Source organism: Astyanax mexicanus, chromosome 14, assembly GCF_023375975.1.
Source record: "Astyanax mexicanus isolate ESR-SI-001 chromosome 14, AstMex3_surface, whole genome shotgun sequence".
In the NCBI taxonomy this organism is placed as follows: domain Eukaryota; kingdom Metazoa; phylum Chordata; class Actinopteri; order Characiformes; family Acestrorhamphidae; genus Astyanax; species Astyanax mexicanus.
Window position 1 is genome coordinate 46,762,393 of NC_064421.1, and position 23,583 is coordinate 46,785,975.

The 23,583-nt window shown below is 38.2% G+C and overlaps 2 protein-coding genes across 9 annotated transcripts in view; one reads left to right on the forward strand and one right to left on the reverse strand.

Moving 5' to 3' along the window:
- Positions 1-8,093, forward strand: part of LOC103030706 (ryanodine receptor 3-like) — a 198,345-nt gene extending 190,252 nt beyond the window's left edge. For all 6 annotated transcript variants that reach the window (XM_049463517.1, XM_049463519.1, XM_049463518.1 and 3 more), the window contains 7 exons: positions 711-857; positions 1,082-1,216; positions 3,633-3,789; positions 5,947-6,011; positions 6,183-6,283; positions 6,629-6,680; positions 7,661-8,093. In XM_049463517.1, the coding sequence (XP_049319474.1) occupies positions 711-857; positions 1,082-1,216; positions 3,633-3,789; positions 5,947-6,011; positions 6,183-6,283; positions 6,629-6,680; positions 7,661-7,756 (753 nt within the window). In that variant the 3' untranslated portion in view covers positions 7,757-8,093. The remainder of the gene's footprint in view (positions 1-710; positions 858-1,081; positions 1,217-3,632; positions 3,790-5,946; positions 6,012-6,182; positions 6,284-6,628; positions 6,681-7,660) is intronic.
- LOC103026471 (ER membrane protein complex subunit 7) overlaps positions 1-23,583 on the reverse strand; it is a 246,781-nt gene that overhangs the window by 152,537 nt on the left and 70,661 nt on the right. The gene's annotated exons all lie outside the window — the stretch shown is intronic.

A 23,583-nucleotide genomic window follows, 5' to 3' on the forward strand; every position in this document is an offset into this window, starting at 1 on the left:
CTTGTTGAGTAGCATCACAGCGCTAACGGTCGGAGGAAAGCAGTGCAGCGACTCGGTTCAGATACATCAGCTCACAGATGCAGCCTTGTGCTGATCCACATCACCCTAGGTGTGATGGGCAGAAAGAGCGCCATCTACTGTACCCTCCCAGAGAGAGCAAAGCATATTGTGCTCTCTCAGGGCTCCAGTAGCCGAATCACGACCCACTTTTATAGAATACAAAACAAAAATTAAATTCTATTGTTGCATACAATATGATATGGCACACCCCTAACTGAGATGTTAAAAAAAATACAAGAATTGTATCAGATTTGTAACAGAAGTCCACGATCCAGAATGTCATGAAACTAATAATAATACACTCCATATATCTCCATATATCCAGGATTAAAGTCAAATAAATGATAGTGGACAGATATAATCTGTCTCTAGTAGATATATAATGGGAAATAATGAGAACAGTGATTTGTGGCACCATATTTCAGTTTATAATATCATAGTTCACCATATTCAAAAATGTTGGTGATATTATAGTGTACGATATGATATAGCAAGTATATAAAGTATAGATGTAAGCCCCCTCCCCCCCTTCCATACCCTTAAAGCAAATCCCAGACCACTGATTTCAGGAGGAACAAGGATCAGTACTCTGTTAAAAAAAAGGCTAGTATAAAAATGAATTTAACGTTTGGTCTTTCTTGCTTCTGCAGTCTTTCCTGTACCTGGTGTGGTACACCACTATGTCCATCCTGGGGCACTATAACAACTTCTTCTTCGCTGCTCACCTGCTGGACATCGCCATGGGCTTCAAGACCTTGAGGACCATCCTCTCCTCAGTCACGCACAACGGCAAACAGGTCAGATCACATTTGGCTTTCGCTTGCCTGCATGAAAAGCCAGGTGTAAAAACTCCCAAAGAGCATTGTGAATGGATTATGGACGGATCTCTTAAACTACATTTAAAGAGATGGGTCTCGTCCACATTTAGAACCAGTGTGAACACAGTGGGATATTTGTGAAAACTTGTTTAGACACACCTTCTCTTTTAATGTTTCTGTTTCCTTTCCTCTCTTCTCTACAGCTGGTGCTGACTGTGGGTCTGCTGGCCGTGGTGGTGTATCTGTACACTGTGGTGGCCTTCAACTTCTTCCGCAAGTTCTACAACAAGAGTGCAGACGAAGACGAGCCAGACATGAAGTGTGATGATATGATGACGGTAAGTTATAAAAACACTTGACTTATTTTCTAGATCAAGATCAGAGCAGAGACCTGCATCACGGGAAGATCAAAGCTTTAAATAATAATTCAGACAGAAAATAACTGTGTTTTATGATTAGTTCAAAGCAAAAAAAACATTCACCTTTTCTAACCAAATCCAGCTTTTATCTTTAATGGAAATTAATGTACAATATTTGGGAATTTTAGTAAAGTGTGCAGTAAGAGTTTATTATCTCAGTAAAACAGTATTACAGCATTACAATAAATACAAACAACAAACTAATACAAAAAGCAAAAAATGTTTTCCTAATCTCTCCTCCTCATCTGAGTTTAAAGAGTTATTTCTAGTTCTCATCATATTAATCAACACCTGGTTTGTTAATAAATTGGTAAATGTGGTAAATCAGGTGAGCTGCTGACGGAACTGAACATATGTATGTATATATATATATATATATATATATATATATATATATATATATATATATATATATATATATATATATATATACACTAGAGATCAAAATTAGAGAACAACATATAATTTCCCTGAATATTAAACTCACTGCATAGCCCTATTTAAAATGTTTCAAACAGTAGTAAAATAGTAATATTTTAAACGTATTTCACAAGTTATGTATATTATCAAGCACAATATAAATATAAAAAAGAGATATTTAAAAAAAGATTAGAGAACACTTTCAGATACCTCCCAGTTCCTGGTGTCAATCTGGCACCTGGTGCTAATTTCCATAATTATCTGACAAACCCTATTTAACTGCCAGCCTAACTTCCAGTTTTCACTGACTTTGCAAGATGGCCAGCCGTTCTAAAGTAACTGAAACCCTCCGGCAGCAGGTTGTCCAGATGAAGGCCAAAGGAATGACCATATCTGCCATAGCAAGAGAAGTGGGTCGTTCCAAATCTGTGATTTCTAGAATGTTGCATCTTTACAACACTACAAACTCATTCAAGTCCCACAAGAAGGCTGGTCGCCAACGAAAGACAAATGCAAGAGAGGACAGGATAGTACGGAGAATCTCAATGAGCAATCGATTCAACACAGCAACTGGAATTGCTCGCCAGTTCAGCATTGAACAGGGCAAGGATCTGCCTCGTCATACAGTGTCTCGACGTTTAAGAACAGTTGGACTGAAAGCCCACTCTGCAGTGACCAAACCCCTCATTAGCAGAAAGAATCAAAAGGCTAGACTAGCCTTTGCTGAAGAACATGTTGTGTGGACAGAGGAGAAGTGGTCCAAAGTTCACTTTAGTGATGAAAGTAAGTTTAATTTATTTGGGTCTGATGGGAAACATTATGTTCGTCGTCAGACTGGGGAAAGACTGAACCCAAAGTGTGTAAAGAAGTCAGTGAAAGGAGGAAGGTGGAGGAGGAATTGTCATGGTTTGGGGAATGTTTTCAGCAACAGGAGTTGGGCCATTTATAGAGCTACATGGCAGAGTAAATGCAAATGTTTATCAGAACCTTCTTCGACAACATGCAGTTCCTTCCCTGCGTTCATCACCCAATCAGCCAGCAGTTTTTATGCAGGACAATGCCCCCTGCCACACAGCAAAACGGGTAAAGCAGTACCTTGAAACTGAAAATATTAAAATAATGAAATGGCCAGCCCAGAGTCCTGATCTAAACCCAATAGAAAACCTTTGGAAAATCCTTGGTGACAAAGTTATGGCCAAGAAACCCACTACTGTCACTGAACTGTGGAAGAGACTGAAAGAAGAGTGGACCAGAATCACACCAGAGCACTAGACTGAGAGACTAGTGATGTCCTGTGGCCGCAGATGTGCTCAAGTCATTCAAAGCAACGGACTGTACACTTCCTACTAACTGTTGACTGTTGTAACCTTCAGAAAAAAAATGCTGTAATCTTTCTTGTTGCTATAGGCATTGTTGTTCTCTAATTTTGATTATTGTGCTTTTTGCAAAATAAAGTTTTTTTGTTGAAGTGCCTTGGTAATTTTACAAAATACTATTCTCGTTGCATGGTAAAGCCACACCAAAACATCCTTCAAATGTTGAGCAATGAAGACTACACTATTTGTGAAAAAACCAAGTGTTCATAAATTGTTCTCTAATTTTGATCTCTAGTGTATATATATATACACATGCTGGCTGAGGGGCATGCAGGAGAAATCTGGAATCTCTACACTTTATTCTTCAGCTTCAGGCTCATAGGAAATAAGGGATATAACATTAACTTAGTTAAAAAAAGAGAATTCCTTGTTACGTTTTACTATATGTATGTTTATTTGCATCTGTTCAAATCATATGTGGTGTTTTTTTTTTCAGGTAAATACACTCGTATTGCTGAGATAAATGGATTTTATCTGTTTTTAAAATATTTCTCTTTTTTTCTGTCCTGTTTCTTTCTCCCTGTACCTCTGTCTCTCAGTGCTATCTGTTCCACATGTATGTGGGTGTGCGTGCTGGTGGTGGAATAGGTGATGAGATTGAAGACCCAGCAGGGGACCCTTATGAGCTGTACCGCATCCTCTTCGACATCACCTTCTTCTTCTTTGTCATCGTCATCCTTCTGGCCATTATCCAAGGTAAATATTGCATTTATTATTGTATTGATAACATGATAAAACAACAAAAAAACATTTAATACATCTAAAATTATTAATTACCATATTTTACGGATTACAAGGCGCATCATATTAGGTTAGGATAAGATAAGATAACATAAGATAAGATAATTCTTTGTTAATCCCACAATTGGAATGGAAAATTTGCAATATTATATATATTATTTGCAATGTTATATATATACAAAATATTACAGAAAAAAAAAAAAAAAAAAAAATATATATATATATATATATATATATATATATATATATATATATATAAAATATACAAAAAAAAATCTAATGCAGCTGAGATGAGGTCAGAGGAGATATGACTATGGTAGGTTGTGACCAGTATTATTGCACAAGGACTAACAGTAAATATATATATATATATATATATATATATATATATGTGTGTATATTTTACGTCTTGCTGGAGCATCTGTGACCAAGACAGCAAGTCTTTGTGATGCATCAAGAGCCACGGTATCCAGGGTAATGTCAGCATACCATCAAGAAGAACCAACCACATCCAACAGGATTAACTGTGGACGCTGTAAGAGGAAGCTGTCTGAAAGGGATGTTCGGGTGCTAACCCGGAATTTATTCAAAAAACTCCATAAAACCACGGCTGATCAAATCACGGCAGAATTTAATGTGCACCTCAACTCTCCTGTTTCCACCAGAACTGTCCATCGAGACAATAAATTAAACAACAAACAAAACTGTAATTATTAAAAAAAAAGTAATTTACACAGATTTATCTTTTAAAAATGGTTTATTTGGGTGAGTTTTTGTTAAATGTATGTTTTATTGTTTGGGATTTTTTTTATTAAAAAACTGGGATGGTAGATTACTTGATAAATAATAAAAAATTTAGTAACAGATCTAAATATAATTATTTAGATAATACAGTTCAAATGAGTATCATTACATATTACACAAAATAAAAATAAATGTGAAAAATGAAAACTCCCAGAATGGTGTCAGTGGTGTCTGTAGGCTGTGTGACCTGAGCAGATCCAGTTCTGAGGTAAAGCAGGGCTTGGGCTCAGTGGGTTAAAGTCACTCCAACTGTGTGTCTAGAAGTGGGAAGGCTCAGAGCGACACATGCAGAGCGAGGGATTAGAGCCGTGCTGAGAGAGAGCAGGAGAGAGAGAGAAAGAAAGAGAAAGAGAGAGAGGAATTTAAAAATCTCTCACATGCAAACTCAAAACTTCCGGAAACCCTGGCCTTATTTCAGTAAACAGTAACTTGTGTGAAGGACGGGTTTAGAATTGGGTTATAATAGCGGAGATGTGTAGTAATGAAGTAGAACTACTTCACTTTAATACTTAAGTACTAAAATACTGTATCTGTATCTACTGGAGTGTTATTTTTACTTCACTATACTGTACTTAAGTACTAAAATGCTGTATCTGTATCTACTGGAGTATTATTTTTACCTCACTATACTGTACTTAAGTACTAAAGTACTGTATCTGTATCTACTGGAGTATTATTTTTACTTCATTACTGTACTTAAGTACTAAAATGATGTATCTGTATCTACTGGAGGATTATTTTACTTCATTACTGTACTTAAGTACTAAAATACTGTATTTCTATCTACTAGAGTATTTTTTTCTACTACTTTTACTTCACTACATATTGTATAAGTTGAATACATTTACTCTAATGCATTTTTATGTGCTGCATTGTTACTCAGTACAATTCTTAAAAATGTTACAAATCTATGGAGTAAATTTTGTGCCAAAAGTATTATGCAAAAAAATTAAATCTGCAATCAAAATCTTAAGAATCAAAAGGAAAAAGTGTATGTTGTAAATTTAAAAGAGAAAAAAATATAGCAAATATGTATTTTTAAATATACATGGTTACTTTATTTTTCTCTGTAGTTACTTGAAAATGATTTCCTTTTAGATTTTGACAGTCTTTACTTTTATTTTTGTGTATTTGTGGATTTTCTGTGGATTTTTCTGCTTCTGGAATCTTTCATTTGCTTCTTCTTTATTTATTTTGCTAAAGTTGAGTTTTGGCACAGTTTTCACGGGTGGGCGGGGCTTAGAAGAAGGCGTATAATTTATGCATGCGAGGTCATTAAGCTCTACATCTGTATCTTTGTGTCCACAGGTTTGATAATTGATGCCTTTGGAGAGCTGAGAGATCAGCAGGAGCAGGTGAAAGAGGACATGGAGGTGAGAGCTGAACACATGCACAAAATCTCTGTTTATCTACTGCTTAATATATGCTACCTTTATAATGCCTTATCATAGCAATAGCATTACATTTAATTTATAGTCTGCCTTGAAACCATATTTAAAGTATAAAATCTGTATTTTTTATTGATGATTTCTCTACATTTTTAGACTAAATGTTTTATCTGTGGGATCGGAAACGACTACTTCGACACTACTCCTCACGGTTTTGAGACACACACCTTACAAGAGCACAACTTGGCCAACTACCTGTGAGTAGAACACACCCACCACCCACACCCAGTAATAAAAAGAGGTTGATTTTATAATGTTTTATATATATATATATATGTTGATGATAAATGAAAATTTTGCTAGTTTTGGATTAAAAGATTCTGGGTGCTAAAAAAAGGCCTCCTGCCAAGAGTCTCTACAAGTCGGTGCATTTGTGCTTTGTGGTTTCTGGCAAATCCAGAACACCATGTTGTTGGAAGAAAATCAGCGTAATATATCTCAGTCTTAAGCCAAATATAAATTCAGCTCAGCCAGATCTGTGTTTGTTCTTGTGGAGATGAGCTCAGCCATTTGTGACTGTTTTACTGTGTTTGATCTCTCAGGTTTTTCCTCATGTACCTTATAAACAAGGATGAAACCGAGCACACAGGCCAGGTGAGTTTCCTCTTCTACTCATTTTATTCAATTTTATATAATTAAGTGAATGAATTTTCCTAAATATCTGTATTGTTCCTTATGTATAAATTCTACCAGGTATTAAGGAGCAGTAAAGCCACTCCACTGCTTGATCTACTATGTTAAAACAAGCATGTGGCATGCTTTGTCAGGCACCATTAGCTGCTAATCACGGCTAGCACTAGTGGTTAGCTACCATAGCTAATGCTGCTGCATCCAGCCTAAGTGTAAATATGGAAATCTAAGCTTACTGTAAATAAACAGATTAAATTACTTTACTTTAATCTGTGTAGACGAACATCCAGCGCTCTTTTTTGCTGAATTAGAAGGAAAACATGGCGACACCCCTGTTCCTTACTAGTATGGCATTGTGCAACTTATAATCCGGTGCACCTTATAGTGCAAAAAAAAAATATGGTACGTAATTTTCCTGATACTGAGTGCATTTAGTTTTAGCATACACTTGGGTAATCAGATACTAACACTATACTAAACTAAAAACATCTGAATGAATGATCACATTATGAGTACCAGAGTGTTTTTTTGTCTAAATCTTTCAGATTTTAAACTATGAATACATGCATTTTTACCAAGGATCACCAAAATTTATAAAGGTTGTTATCCTAATTTTAAGATTAATAAAAAAAGACGTAATCCATTAAAATGCACTTTTAAAAGTGTTACTTATGTTAGAGATACGCAACAATCATGATTTTTCTACTGGATTCAGATCAGAATACTAAAAAAGAGACTATTATGGTTCAGTGATTCCAACCAATCAATACCTTTTGTTCAGGACCCAGGAGAGGATAAGCTTTCTGTTTCTTTTTTACTTCTACTCCCAGCGATTTCCTGCTCCCCCTCTCCAACCTCAGCTTTTTACCCCTCAGGGCTCTCAGACTCTCCTCCTCTTGGCTCACTCAAAATCTCGCTCTGTCGCTCTGTCTCTCTGTCTTTAGGAGTCTTATGTGTGGAAGATGTACCAGGAGCGATGCTGGGACTTCTTCCCAGCTGGAGACTGCTTCCGGAAGCAGTACGAGGACCAGCTGGGCTAGCGCGGCCGCGTTTCCAAACCCACCAGCCTCTCTAAACGAGTGGAGAGCCGCACACCAACTGCTCGCTCTCTTTTCTTTTTTTTTCCGCATTCAAACCACTGACATTTTCCTAAACGCCCAAAAAGAATCGGCCTTCTCTTTTACTCACCAACTCAGAGGAGGAGTTCGGATGCCAGTATTTCTTTTTCTACTGAAGAACTGATACAGAAACGATACATCAGCATCTCAAGTCCCAATTGTTACCTCGGTTAACAGTGCCAATGTAGAGACTGTCTTGTTATAATCAAGCCCAGATCTTGGGACTGATATATATATATATATATATTTTTTTTTTTTTCAAATAAAAGAAAAGAAACATGTTGCCTTTCTTCCACATAACCCTGAAACCATTGCACAACGTTTTTCTTTTCCGTCTTTTGAAGAACCGCCGGGTTGTGTGGCGTTTATGTGCAACATGTCCTAAAGAGTCTAATACCCTTATATGCACAAGAATTTTTTTTATTTTATTATTTATTTATTTTATTTTTTTTTTGTTTTTTGGCGTTTTGGAGAGAAGAGAGAAGATTGCACACATGCCAAATGTGAGCAGAATAATATTTACAAAGAAAGCAAGAGAAAGAGAGAGAGAGAAAGAGAGAGTACATGGTTCAGATTTCAAACATTTTAAACTGCTTGCTTTTATGAGATGCGATGAGACGAGAACAAGAAGAAGAAAAGAAGAAGAAGAAAAAAAGGAACAAAAAAAATTCAAACAAACAAACAAAAAAAAAACACAACGGTTGGTCATGCAATGAATTGCCTCTTATCAAGTCTTGATAAAGTGCCTTACCTTCATGACAAGAGAAGCTATGCAAAATCATTTATGTTTTATAAAACAAATTTGCTCCTGTTTTATTTTTTTTTTTCTCCTGAATTTAAGCATAAAACAAATCCTCAGACTTACTTTGTGGCTTTTCGAGTTTTAGTTTGATAAATAAAAAAGAGAGAATAAGGACGTAATTTGTCATAAGTCTTGCCAACAGCAGTGTTGTTGTAATAAACAGAATGCTCTCGATGCAACAAAAGTCCAGAATTCTAGCAGAAAACCTAAAGAAACCAACAAATAAACTAAAAAAAAAACTAAATAAATAAGGAAACCGCTATTGTATGGCTATTTCTATGTAGTAGCTTTGCTGAATTGTGCATTTCTTTTGAAGGGAAAATAATAAAAAAGTGCAATAAAATTCTCCTATTTTGGCAGGTTTTTTTTTTTCATTTGCATTTTTGCTCACTTTCTTTTCAGGTTTAAAATGTCCAGTTCCATTAGCTGCTAACTAGCCGCTAGCACTTTTGCCGTTCAGAGGTGAGTATTATGGGCCTGTAGTCTGCCGCTAAGCCCAGCTAGCACTGATGGAGCAGCATTAGCTTTAGCCACTATCCGTACTAAGCGCTAGCTCTTTCGCCATTCAGAGGTGAGTATATCAGACTGTAGTCTGTGTGTTTACCATGTTAAAACAAGCTACATTGGATGAACTGCTAGCTAATATCACCCTGGCTTACGGGAACACTCAGGATTCCTCAGTTTAGCGCAGTCGGCTAGCATTTACTAGCTCGAACCACGACAAGCTACGGTTAGCCATTAATGCTAATGCTGCTGCACCCAGCCCTAGTGGAAATCAGCACCATCAATGCAGTCACAAAAGTAAGGATGCCCTTGAAGTTCTCAAAGTTAAACAGGTTCTCTGTATTAATGCTCTATTTTTCCACAGTTGTCTGACGATGCTCATCAAGGAAACGGCGTTAAAAAGAGAAGACACCTCCTGTCCTCAGTCAGACAGCAGAGGTGTTTGCATTAGTGATGAGACACTATCATGGTTGATCATCTCTCAGGCTGTTCTGTCACTCTCCATTTGTTCCTGTTTAAAAGCTTCTTATGGTCCGTCTACAGGTCAAGGACACGGGACCTCATTTATATGCTTTAAACAAGCTTCAATTCAGCTTATTCAACTCTTTATCTGATGTTGTTGGACTTTAAGTGAATTTTTAACACATCTTTAATTAAAGGATGTGGTGTGACGGTTTAAAAATATTAATTCATACAGTAAATGGTATTGCACTTTTGGTATGTGTTTTCAGCCACAGTACAGATTTTTCTTTATAAATCACTGCTTTTAGAGCACAATAATTTGTGGTGACGGACAGTTCTGGTGGAAACAGGAGAGTTGAGGTGCACATTGAATTCTGCGTGATTTGATCAGCCGTGGTTTTATGAAGTTTTTGGATACAATCCGGGTTAGCACCCCTTTGAACATCCCTTTCAGACAGCTTCCTCTTACAGCGTCCACAGTTAATCCTGTTGGATGTGGCTGGTCCTTCTTGGTGGTATGCTGACATTACCCTGGATACTGTGGCTCTTGATGCATCACAAAGACTTGCTGTCTTGGTCACAGATGCTCCAGCAAGACGTGCACCAACAATTTGTCCTCTTTTGAACTCTGGTATGTCCCCCATAATGTTGTGTGCATTGTGTGCAATATTTAGAGCAGAACTGTGCTCTTACCCTGCTAATTGAATCTTCACGCTCTTACAGCTCTTACTGGTGCAATAATATGCAATTAATGAAGATTGGCCACCAGGCTGCTCTAATTTAGCCATGAAACCTAAAATCCCACACTAAAATGATGACAGGAGTTTCAGTTTCATTGTACAAAAACAGCACATAATGTCTAACAGGAAAAGAGGGGCTTTTGAACTGTGGTTTCAGATCGATGTGGCATCAGCAGCCCCAGCGCTGAGTGATTGGCTGCCTTTAATTCTTAAGAGTGCTGTGACCTTTCAGTGGGGCGGCTTTAGCAATGACAACGTGTGATTATCGTCAGCGCTGAGCAGAGAGGTCGTCTGCCTGCGGGAGAAGAAAGCATCCTGTCGCACCCAAACACCTCCTGCGTAAACCTGTGCCTCTCGCCTGCACTTGACCTTACTCGACGTCTCGCCGTTCTGCTCTAGATCACAGTCAGTGACCACCAACGTCTATAAACCTCCCAGAGAGCCAACAATATCAATATCTTTTTATCCCATTTTTTCCCCAGTATACAAGACTAATTACCCAACCTACTCATTAGGACTCCCCCTCTATCACTAGTGATGCCCCCAACACCAGGAGGGTGAAGACTAGCACATGCCTCCTCCGATACATTTGAAGTCAGACTCCGCCTCTTTTTGAACTGCTGATGATGTAGCATTGCCGAGTAGCATCACAGCGCTAACGCTCGGAGGAAAGCAGCGCAGCAACTCGGTTCTGATACATCAGCTCACAGACGCAGCCTTGTGCTGATCCACATCACCCTAGGAGTGATGAGGGGAGAGCGCGCCATCTACCTGTACCCACCCAGAGAGAGCACTCAGGCCAGCTCAGGGCACCAGGCAGTTTTGGCAGCTTGTTTTTTTTGTCCTGTTGCAACAGGCCTGCTGCTATGGAACTACAACTTTTTCACATTTTGTCACTTTTTTACAACCACAAACTAAAATCATACATTGTTTCCAAACGTTTTTATAAAATAAAAATCTGAAAAGTATTCATCCCCCTAATAGAATTCTGCCCATAACAAATTATACTTTAACTCTTTCACCCTCTCCTATTCCCCCAATTGTGGCTCCATCATGTCTGCTACAAAAGTTGAGGTGTCAATCTTCCACTATCTCTGACCATTCATCTCTGCAGGGACCCACATCGTTTCTATGCTAATTTGAAACCCCCCATTAAAGTGACCATCCTGCAGTGTTCAAAGCAGGATCCAATGTATATAATGTCCCCTCAAAATATCCCTAGTTAGATTACTTCTGATCGACTGACTAAGCTGTGCCCGTGTAGATTTTCTGTCTGCACGTGAATAAACTCAAGTCAACTCTGAAGCCGTCTCCTGACTCCTGAATCGGACACCTGGTTCCTGAAAGCCGAATTTCTAACACCCCTTTTCTCTTAACCCCCATTTTACTCTTAAAATCCAGTGCTGTCAATTGCCATCAAAAGTCACTGAATAAGTGAATAAAGTGCAACTGTGTGTAACTTGGTCAGAGATTATGAAAAGATGGATGGAGATAAATCCTGGAAGGCAATCCTGGAAGAAAACCTGTTGGAGTCTGCAAAAGACTTAAGACCTTCCAGCAAGACGATGACCCTGAGCCTAAACATACAGCACTACAGAGCTACAGTGGAAAAAATGGTTTAGATCAGAGAATATTCATGTGTTAGAATGATCCAGTCAAAGTCTTAAATACCTAAAATACCTAAATCCCACTGATCTTCTGTGGCAAGAAGAAAATTGCTGTTTACAGACGCTCTCCATCCAACCTGACTGAGCTTGAGCTGTTTTATAAAGAAAAATAAGGAAAAATCTCAGTTTTTTAGATGCGCAAAACTGATAGAGACAAACCCCAAGCCACTTGCAGCTGTAATCGCAGCAAAAGGTGGCGCTACAAAGTAATTAATGCAAGGGAGCTGAATAATATTGCACACCCCACTTTTTCCTTTTTTATTCTTAAAAAAAAAGTAAAAAAATATCCAATAAATTACAATTTCATATCTTTATGTTTGAAGCCTGAAATGTGGCAAAAGGTTGAAAAGTTCAAGGGGGCTGAATACTTTTGCAAGGCACTGTATATACCATTAGCTCTCTATACAGGACTTTATTCGTCTTTTGTATCGGAAAATGACGAGAATATTATTTAATCAATCCACTGCGAACATTTAGATTTATGCTATTATATAAGCACAATAGATTATATACAATATACAATACTTATAGGATTATAGATTATAGGGTGGTTGATGCTCCTGTTATAAAAATATTAAGCAGTCTGCTAGAAGATAGAAGACTTTTTCGAACTGGCCAGTGTGACGAATTTTCGTATTAGTCACCAGCAAAAAAAAAAATCTGATTTTTTTTTCCTTGCTAATAATAGGCTCACCAAAATGTCAGAGTTCCTAATTAGTTCTTCAGGCTTTTTAACTAAGTGGAACTAAGAGGGACCGGCCGTTTCTACCATGTTTCCACCAGAAACAGTCCATCATGTAAAGGTTGTCCTGGTCTCACGCTGAGGGGACGGGAGAGAGGAAGACAGCAGGACCTACAGCAGGACTCCCGAGGAGCGAGACTCCCCAGACGAGAGCGCCGTAATTAGGTCCCGTTCAGCCCCGATGCTCCAGGGCTCTTGTGGCTCCTCAATCTGGTAAACAAAATCAGTTCTTATTCAAAAAGCACATGTCTGTACGCAGAGCGAGAGGACGGGGACGGGGACGGGGAGGGGACAGTGGCTTGTTATGATGTCAAGTTTTTTTCTTTGTGATTTCTGATGAATTAAACCTCTTAAAGGTCTCATTCCATCATTTTTTTATTTATTTTAAAATGTCTAGTTAGTGCTGGGCGATATGGGGAAAATCATATATCACGATATGGAATTTTTTATATCACGATAACGATGTATATCATGATATACCACATTTTAGTATGTTTTCTGTTATTCTTCGAAAAATATGACGAAATAATATCATTGCTTAGTTTTTTCCAACTTTATTTCAACTTTAATTCACATTAAACCAAACATAAACTCACAAAGGAGAATTACTACCTTTCAGTGCAGCAATATATATGTATATTGTAACGTAGAGGAGGAGGCAGGATGCAAATGCAAGTCTTTTTTATTATCCATATTTAAACTAACGAAGAAAAGAACACTAGGGAGTATAAAAAGAAAAGGTAACTAAAACAAAACACTATGAAACAGAAGATAATCTAAAATACTGAACCAAACAAGCAAGCTAAGCAAACAAAGAAACGAACTAAATAAAGCAAACCTGAGACACTGAGGACAAACAACACAGCAGGTCTGTGGCTAAACAAAACAGATAAACACAATCTGGACAGAGTAACATGACAAGTTTAGACAAAAGCGCAACAAACAAGAAAGGAGCACATGGGGTATTTATACACAGGCACACACTGATGACAGAGTGGGGCTAGGGCGGAGACAGAACCAAAACACAACAAAAGCACATGGCTGGGAACACATGACAGGTAAACAGAGGGGCAGGAGCACAAGAGACCAAATGAGGAAGAAACACAAGACAGACATGGGCTAAACTGTGACATATATATGTATAATATATATATAAGTGCAGCGCAGGTATCCACATAGTAAACTGAGACAGTGTTAGTTCATAGCTGTAGTAGTATTTATCTGGGTATTAAATCAGTTTAAACTGCAACTGAAAAGCCGTTTAGCTCATATATATACATAGGAGTATATTTTTAATAGTTGGTTTGGACCGAGACCAACTATTATTATATGGTGCCGTTGTTTTGGTATCGAACAGTGCTGGTGTGAAAACTACCTAAGATTTTTATACACTGTAGTGAATATAATATTCCTCCGTTCTTACATAAGAATTCACAAGCCTATAGAGTCAAAACCCAGTCAAAAACAAAGGTTTCCTGCTTTTTCAAAGCTTTTTTGATGCATTAAAACCCCAGATTTGGGTATAAATAGGTGCAGCTCGGCTGACGGCTCCGCGGTGGAAGTCTCAGGGTCACAGTGGTACAGCAGCGTTTACCTCCGGGTTAATTGAGGTTTAAATGTGCTGTTTATCAGTCTGTCTCCTTCACCCCCAAGGAAGCTTCCAGGAGCAGTTTGATTACATTCATAGTTTAAATGGCAGGTAAATGGATACAGATTGCAGCAATCTAAGGCACTTTCTTTCTTAATTACACTTTCTATTGTGATTTTTCCCTTTTTTGGATCAGGCTGAGCTGCGCACCTGTTTGTTACCTAATTCTAAAGAGCGATTGCACAACTGCTAATTGCCCGAGTTCTGTGAACTGTGGGTTAGTGTGGTTTTAAATGGAGAAGGATGCAAACCGTCGGATGTTAGGGAGGTAAAATAGATGGTTAGGTGGTTAACTAGATGTGGTGATGTTGCACAAGGTGCAACACCGTGAAACAGTAACAGGTGAAATTTGAGTGATTTACTAAAAAAAAAATACTAATTTAGTGAATAGAAGATTAAAAACTATTACAAAAATAAATAAATCAGATTAGAGTATTATTTTTGTTTTGTACCATCGAAAAGCTCATTAATGGTCAACTGTAAATATGGATCCTAGACTAAGGATGCACCAAATTAGGGCAATTCTGGAACTACGAATATCATTGAAAAGTTACTTTATTTTAGTAATTCAGTTCAAAATATGAAACTCATATATTATATAGATGTTTTACACACTGAGTGATCTATTTTAAGTGTTTATTTCTATTATGGTTGATGATTATGGCGTACAGCCAATTAGAACATAAATGAGAAAATTAGAATATAATATATAAGACCAATTGGCGCTACACTGAGGAACCCTGAGGAGTGTTTTGGTAAGCTAGGGTGATATTAGCTAGCGGTTCATCCCAGGTAACTTGTTTTAGCATGGTAAACACGCAGGCTATAGGCCGATAATACTCATCTCTAAGCGGCAAAAGAGCTAGTGCTTAACATGGTTAGCGGGTGATGCTAATGCTGCTCCAGCAGTGCTTGTTCAGGTTTAGCACCAGGCTACAGGCTGATAATACTCACCTCTGAACTGCGAAAGAGCTAGCACTTACCGCGGTTAGCGGCTAATGCTAATACTGCTGGAGAACTAAACTGAAACTCCTGTATAACTCTGTACTTCAGTGGAGTGTCTTTACTGCTCCTTAATACCTGACTGATAGAATTCATACATAAGATGCAAGGTTTTAAAGTGTGCCTTATAGTGTAAAAAATAGTGTTAAATTTTCTCCTTAATTTACTTTTCTTTTAATCGCTCTACTCTGCTCTTCTGATATCATTATATACTGTTAATATACTGTATCCACTACTCTATTATGGGTTTTGGGGTGGATACCAATCGCATCCGTTGTGCTAGAAATTGGAGTAATTATGTAAGAGCTCGGCAGGATTGTGTTAATCCCCACATCCGTCCAGGTCGTTGACCTCGCCTCTGGAGTTGGGCTGGGATTTAGCGCCAGCCTTGTTTTTATCGGCCTCTTAATTCCTTTCACCCCCCCTCAAGAGCCACACATAAAAGACCCGGCCTGTTGTGTCCAGCTTCCTGTCTCAGCTCTCTCCTCGGCAGCCCTCAGGGATCAGGGGAGTCAACTACTACACCGCCGGACACTTAAACTATGAAAGACCCCCTCTTAACACAAGATTTAAAAGCGTAGTTGGTTCAGAGCTTCTCCAGCAATTCAGGAGATTAAAGGTACGCTCCACTTTACAGAGATGATGTCTTATGTCTTAACAACTGGTGAAACTGGTGAAAAAACTACATCAGTGTTTCACCAAGGCTGTAGACACAATATACCCAGCTCTGGAAAAAAAATAAATAAATAAGATAACATTTAAAAATGATGAGTTTCTTTGATTTGACTAAATTGAAAACCTCTGGAATATAATCAAGAGGAAGATGGATGATCACAAGCCATCAAACCACCAAACTGAACTGCTTGAATGTTATTTTTTGCACCAGGACTAAAGCAGCATAAAGTTATCCAAAAGCAGTGTGTAAGACTGGTGGAGGAAGAGAACATGATGCCAAGATGCATGATTAAAAACTGTGATTAAAAACCACCAGGATTATTCCACCAAATATTAATTATTTCTGAACTCTTAAAACTTTATGAATATGAACTTGTTTTGTTTGCATTATTTGAGGTCTGAAATCTCTGCATCTTTTTATTGTTATTTCAGCCATTTTTTTATTTTCTGCAAATAAATGCTCTAAATGACTAAAATATTATATTTTGAATTTGGGAGAAATGTTTTTTTTAACAAACTTCCTGGAGGAAGTTCACTGGTTTGAATCCTGTTCATGCAGCTCGCCATCAGCTGCCGGAGCCCTGAGTGCACAATTGGCTTTCCTTTCTCTGGGTAGATAGATCTGGGTAGACACTCTTTTCCCTCATAGGGGGATTTGTTCTTGCATATTCATTATCCTGTTTCAATATACCCCAAGACAATTTCACACCCAATTTTGGAATCCTGTCCAGTGATATTTGGCAACTTAAACATTTTTCAAGCTAAAGATTTAAAACGTAGATTCTTCCTCGCTTATTCCTTCCTTACTTCCTTATCCAGAGTTTCAAGTATTTTGAAATTACACTTGTTACAAATTGTATTGCTTTTTGAATCAAACTGAACACTCTCTTTAACAGCTGAGATGATCCTGACATCTGAAGTGTGACGGATTATTAGATTAAAGCTGGAGATAGAGACTCTGCAGAGGGAAGATCAGCAGGATCAGGGCATGGCAACCCTGTTCTATAGCATCACTACAGAAAACCCTTTTGGCAAATTTGTTATTTTCTTATCGTTGGTTTAATATTTTTATATAAATATTTTTTAACGCCTGTGTCCTAAAATATTATTTTTTTTTTTTGCTATTTTTAAATGTTTTTGAGATCTTTCCATTTTGAGATGACAGTACTCTAAAGCACTTCATGCTTCCCACTGCTGACAACTTTTATGGAGATGAGGATTTCATTTTCCAGCAGGACTCGGCACACTGTCCACTCTGCCAAAAGGACCAATTAAATGTTATATAGTATAGAACATTTTTTGAGACAACAAAATAAAATAAATAAACGTTTAAAATAGATCACCCTGTTTTTAATACATCTATATAATATATGAGATTCACATTTTGAACTGAAAGCTTTAGAAAGGTGCCCGTGTGTGTGCTGGGTGCTCATTCAGACTCCCACTTTGCAGCTGTAGCAGTACCTGATCTCAGGAGAACTTGCTAAGCAATGACACGCTCTGCAGATTTCGATGAACACACTGGCAACCGATATCACTGTGATCAGCGGAGTAGCACTGGTGCAAAGCCAGAACACCGTAACTGTTATGTAATCTACTTCAGCCCTGCTCAGCCTGAAAAAAAGGTAGTGATTTAAAAGGAGCGCTGCTTCGATAAAATGTTTATTTCAGTTTAGTTACTTTCGACAGTGCATTCATACTGTATATACTTTTATTTACAAAATGCACCGTTTCTTTAAAAGCCTCTGAAAAACCCTAAATGAAAAACAAAATTATTTTTAAGGAACAAGCAGTTGTTTTGTGTGTTTGCCTCTGATTTTGGACTTGATAAAACACAGTGGATCAACACCAGCAGATGACAGACATGACTCTCCAAACCATCACTGATCATCAGTAAATTTTACATTATTTCATTTAAAGTAAATCGAGGGATCAGAGTCTGGAGGAAGAGTGGAGAGACACGCAGTCCAAACTGCTCGAGGTCAAAATCTTACAGCACTTCATATCTTTTATAGAGATGTGGATTTTATTTTCCAGCAGGAATTGGCACACTGCCCACACTGACAAAAGTACCAATTGGTCTTGTATAGTATTAAATTTTTCTGAGACACTGATTTTTGGGTTTTTATTGGCTGTAAGTCATAAACAATTATCAACAATAAAGGAAATAAACACTTAAAATACACAGAAATAAAGTAACTTTACGCTTCCTTTACGCTTTAAAGGGTTTTTGGCTTGGAAATTTATTGAGTGTTTTTTTGTTTCAAAAGCACTGTTTAAAAAGAGCCATTTTTTTGCCAGCTTAAGCAGAAGAAAGAAAGAAGTGAAAGAAAGCCGGAGGAGACAGAGTGTTCGGGGCTGAGTGTGGAAGGAGTCCACAGGAGCAGACGAGGGTAAGAGGAGTGCAGTGTGTAGAGCTGAAGTGGACGAATCACACTCCAGCGGTGTTCTATTGCGCTGATCCAGCAGCTGCCGACCTCCAGCAAGCAAACGCCTGAACTGTAGACCAGCCAGAACTGAACCGAGGGGAGGAGAGACGGATTCAGATAGACACACAGGGTATACCTGACGACCTTTCAGTTAGTTTCTGTTAGTTTTCACACCAGCACTGTTTGATCTGGTTAAAACAGACTCTGTTTGGTTTGTACACCTGAGAGCACAGTTCTGCTCTAAATATTGCAATGCACATAACATTATGGGTGAAATACCAAAATTCAAAAGAGGACAAATGGTTGGTGCACGTCTTGCTGGAGCATCTGTGACCAAGACAGCAAGTCTTTGTGATGCATCAAGAGCCACGGTATCCAGGGTAATGTCAGCATACCACCAAGAAGAACCAACCACATCCAACAGGATTAACTGTGGACGCTGTAAGAGGAAGCTGTCTGAAAGGGATGTTTTTCGGGTGCCATAGAAACTTTCACAACTACAGGTGTGAAAACGCCCTAAATTACACTGCACACACAGGTTTCAGTATCATATTGCTTTCGGCTTCACATTGCTTTAAGCTTTTTGTCCTTGTGACCATGTTCCTGCTCTGAATGACCTGCTTTCTGTGTGTGAGTGTGAGTGTGTGTGTGAGTGTGAAAGAGAGAAAGAGAGAGAGAGAGTGAGATAGAGTGAAAGCCTCCAGTCAGCAGATTAGCAGTTACTGCAGTACAGAAGAGGTTCATCAAATATGCCACACTAGACTGTAACACCGTGTCCTAACAGCAAGCCAACGCTCAGATGTAGTATTACATCGCATTGCAGTGCCTTCAGTGTGTACAATAAAATCAGCTAATATACTATACATCATATATTTTTTTATATATATCTTTTATCAATATTAAAACAATGGTATCAAATCCAAAGCCAAAACACAACCATGATTAATTATAAGAATTAGCACATGCCTTTTGCATGTTTTGAACACTGTGTTCAATGTGTACTTAACCTGTCATTACGATAGCAAAGACACACTGATACAACCCAAATCGATATATACATTTACACAGTATAAAAACATTCATATTGCTAAGATAAATGATTTTTTAATTTAATTTGCTTTGGTGCCTGGAACTATATATATAGTTACATATATAGGGACACCAGCTCATTTATATATATATATATATATATATATATATATATATATATATATATATATATATATATATACATATATATATATATATATATATAAATGAGCTGGAGTCACATATACTAGGGATGTCCCTGATCAGTAAACTTAATTTTCAAAGGATTGGAATCAGGTGGTAAAGATCTGGAACACTGATTTATCAAAAATAGTGTGGTCCAGCGGTCTGAAGTGCTGCTACTATGATCAGGAGGTTGCTGGTTTGAATCCCATTCATGCAGCTTGCCATCAGCTACCAGAGCCCTGAAAGAGCACAATTGGCTTTGCTCTCTCTGGGTGGGTACAGTACAGTAGATGGCGCTCTCTCTTTCCCCTCATCACTCCTAGGGTGATGTGGATCAGCACAAGGCTGCGTCTGTGAGCTGATGTATCAGAACCGAGTCGCTGCACTTTCCTCCGAGCGTTAGCGCTGTGATGCTACTCGGCAATGCTACAGCTATCAGCAGCAGTTCAAAAAGAGGCGGAGTCTGACTTTGCATGTATTGAAGGAGGCGTGTGCTAGTCTTCACCCTCCTGGTGTTGGGGGGCATCACTAGTGATAGGGGGAGTCCTAATAAGTGGGTTGGGTAATTGACCTTGTAAATTGGGGAAGAAACTGGAATAGAAACAGAAATAAAAATAAATTTAAATCAAAGAACCTTTTCTTTTGGTGGAAAGGTGCTACCAGATAGGGACTTGAACCCAAGACCCCAGAATTTGATAATAAATGGGAATATCATAACCACTACTGATAACATAAGCAGATAAAAGCAGATTAAAAAAAACAGATTTGCAAACAGAAAGCTGATTTTACTCTGACGCAACACACTGGCATTCATATCGAGACAAATCCTACTGCTAAAATCCAGCTTAGGACCAGCTTTAGCGTTAGCTGGTTTTAGATGGTGTGAGCTGATCTTTATGGTCAAGAAGGCTGAAAAGCTGGTCATCCAGTCCAGGCCAAAACTTCATCCTCATACTGATAATCTATCTGATAAAACAATTCTTGAATTGGTCATGCTGGTTTATTAATGTGATTGTGCTAATCCTTGATCATAGGCTTGTAGACCATCCAAAGCATCAAACTCAAACCAAAGCATACCCAACAAGGGTTAAAATCTAAACTTGTTAACCAGCTTAAGTTGGCAGCAGGGACTAAAGAGTGCAACCTCATACTTGCACCATTGGGTGAATTTTAGTACTGTATTTTCTGCGCAATAAGGTGCACTTAAAATCCTGTAATTATGTTTGAATTCTACCAGTCAGTTTGTAAGGAGCAGGAATACAGGAATTTCAGTTTAGTTCTCCAGCACTGGCACTCGGGATTGGAGAAGTATTAGCATTAGCGGCTAACCATGCTAAGTGCTAGCTCTTACGTCGTTCAGTGGTGAGTATATTGGACTGTAGCCTGTCCGTTTACTCTGCTAAAACAAGCTACGTGGGACAAACCACTAGCTAATCAACATCCAGCGGTCTTTACGTACTTATGTCAACACATCCGGCTCTGTTTTACTGAACGCAAGCGGCTGGTGGAGCAATGGAGACTTCAGAAGAGGAAACAGAGCTCAGTAGCTCATTTACTCATAGAAAAAACAAAGAAACGAAGGAGTAAAGTTTCTGACTGAGCTCTCTCTCTCTCTCTCTGAACATAACCTGGAGTCGGATTCATCCACTCTGAAAGGAGACCACAACACAACCATCCAGTTAAAATTCGATTTTCCGCTTGCTTGGTGCAATTACCCATTCTCACCAGAGAGGGCCCTTAAAGCCAACATATTCTCAACCTATTCTCATTCCTGTTCCTTACTAGTGTCACATAATGCGCCTTATAATCCGGTGCACCTTATAGTGCACAAAATACAGTAATAAGAAACACATTAGCTCTCTTAATATTTAATTCACGTACATTAGACACAGCCCGATCTGCAATAAATGTGACACTTTGATTACATTAACTAATGATTAAGCATAATGACTTGATTGGATCATCAATTATTACATTTTAGCTGCATAAAACACCAATTACCAGACTCTTAAATGAATAAAGTGCTTTTCATGTTACTCTAAATCATCCCAGACTCAAAGATCACTTGTTCTAAAAGTAACACAGCATTAGAAAGTGCTGCAACCAGAACACGTCTCTGATGGAGTGGAGCGGTGTCTCTCTGAGGCACCAGCAGCTTTATGTACACTCAGCGGAAAACCTTAAGTGCTCAGCCCGGTCACGTGACCGCTGTGATGATGGCTGGGGGATGGGGGAGGTGTCACTTTGACCAGAAGTCAAGCAGAGAGACTCTGAGCAGGTGAGCTGCAGAAACTCCATTCATACAGTGCTTTAAAAACAGAAATCAGCAATATAAAGATGGCATCAAATGCTGCTTTTCAAAGTTATTTTTATGTGTAAAGTACTAGGTATGTAACTTTTGGCCTAAATTGGGTTTTAGAACATTTTTTAAACATGTACACATTTCAGATCAGTTGAACACTGCCCAAGTTCTCTGACCAATAAGCAGAGAAAACGTTATCACGTGGTTCAGTTTTTGTGATGCATTGTGCCACAATAGATTTTTTTTTTGCCTGTGTGAAAATAAACCAAATCATTGGGAAAACACTAAAACACTATGGCACCACAACAGCTTAAATTATATAATATTTCTATGAATACTCTGCTATTAATATTTTCCATAGCTGTGGTGATTCCTATGTTGTTGCTAAGGTGTTGACAAGTAAAGTATTTGCATACATTTCATTTATGCACGTATGTTACATAGCAACCCCTTAGCAACACCTTAGCAACTACTTAGTGACCACCTAGCAATCACCACAGATACCATAGCAACAACATAGCAACCACCTAGAAACAAGTATTTGCAAGTTTTTTATGCAAATGTTACTTAGCAACCAGCTAGCAACCTCTTAACAACACCTTACCAAAAACATAGCAATCACCACAGATACCATAGCAACACCTTAGCAACCACATAGCAACATCAAGAAACTACATAGCAATGTGCATTTTTCGTAAAGTGCAAACACATGGCGTGGCTATAGATGCTACGGTGCTCTGGACGTGTGGGGTGTCCAAACATTTAACCTATTTGAATAGCTGGTTTATCCAGCAGCTCCTCCAAACACACACAGTACTTGAGAGCAGAGGACACAAGGTATTTTGTGTACACATTCAGCTGGATTCAGCCCTATAAATTCGTACGCAATATGCTTCACAATGTGGAACCTTAATTATTATAAAGGATTATATTTTTATATTATATTTTATTCTTCTTGTTACTTGGCTAATGTAGCTATCAAGTAATGCTCAGATTTACATGGAGTCCACCATATAATAAATAATTTTTTGTTATTATTTGTCTATTCGTTTTTATTTATGTTGCGACCAAATCTGATGAATAGACTGGAGAGTGAGGATCTGAACTCCAGCAGCAGGGATCTGTTCTACACAGTGCTTTTACTGAGGACCCCTCAGGGGACAGTGGGAGGTGTTTTAAACAGAGACTGTGCAGAACAGATGCTGTTTGGCCGTGTGAGAGAGTGAGAGAATAAGAGCAGAGTGTGAGAACTCTCACTAAGACTCGTGTGTTTCTGTGTAATAAAATTCTGGGCTATTTGCCTTGTTTTATGTAATTCAGTGCAAATTTAACTCAAAGACAATGAAGCAGAAAAATGTGGTTCTGATAATTCTACCGTTTTCTCCGTCATTCCCTGAGTGATATTTTACTATAGTGAATTTCTTTATTCCATCTATTAAAGTGCATAGATCATTCAAGGTCAAATCTCTTTTTTCTTTCTTGATATTTTATAAATACCTAAAAAAATAAAAATACACTTTTTCCTGAGGCTTCATTTATTATTTATTCCGAGAGCAGAGTC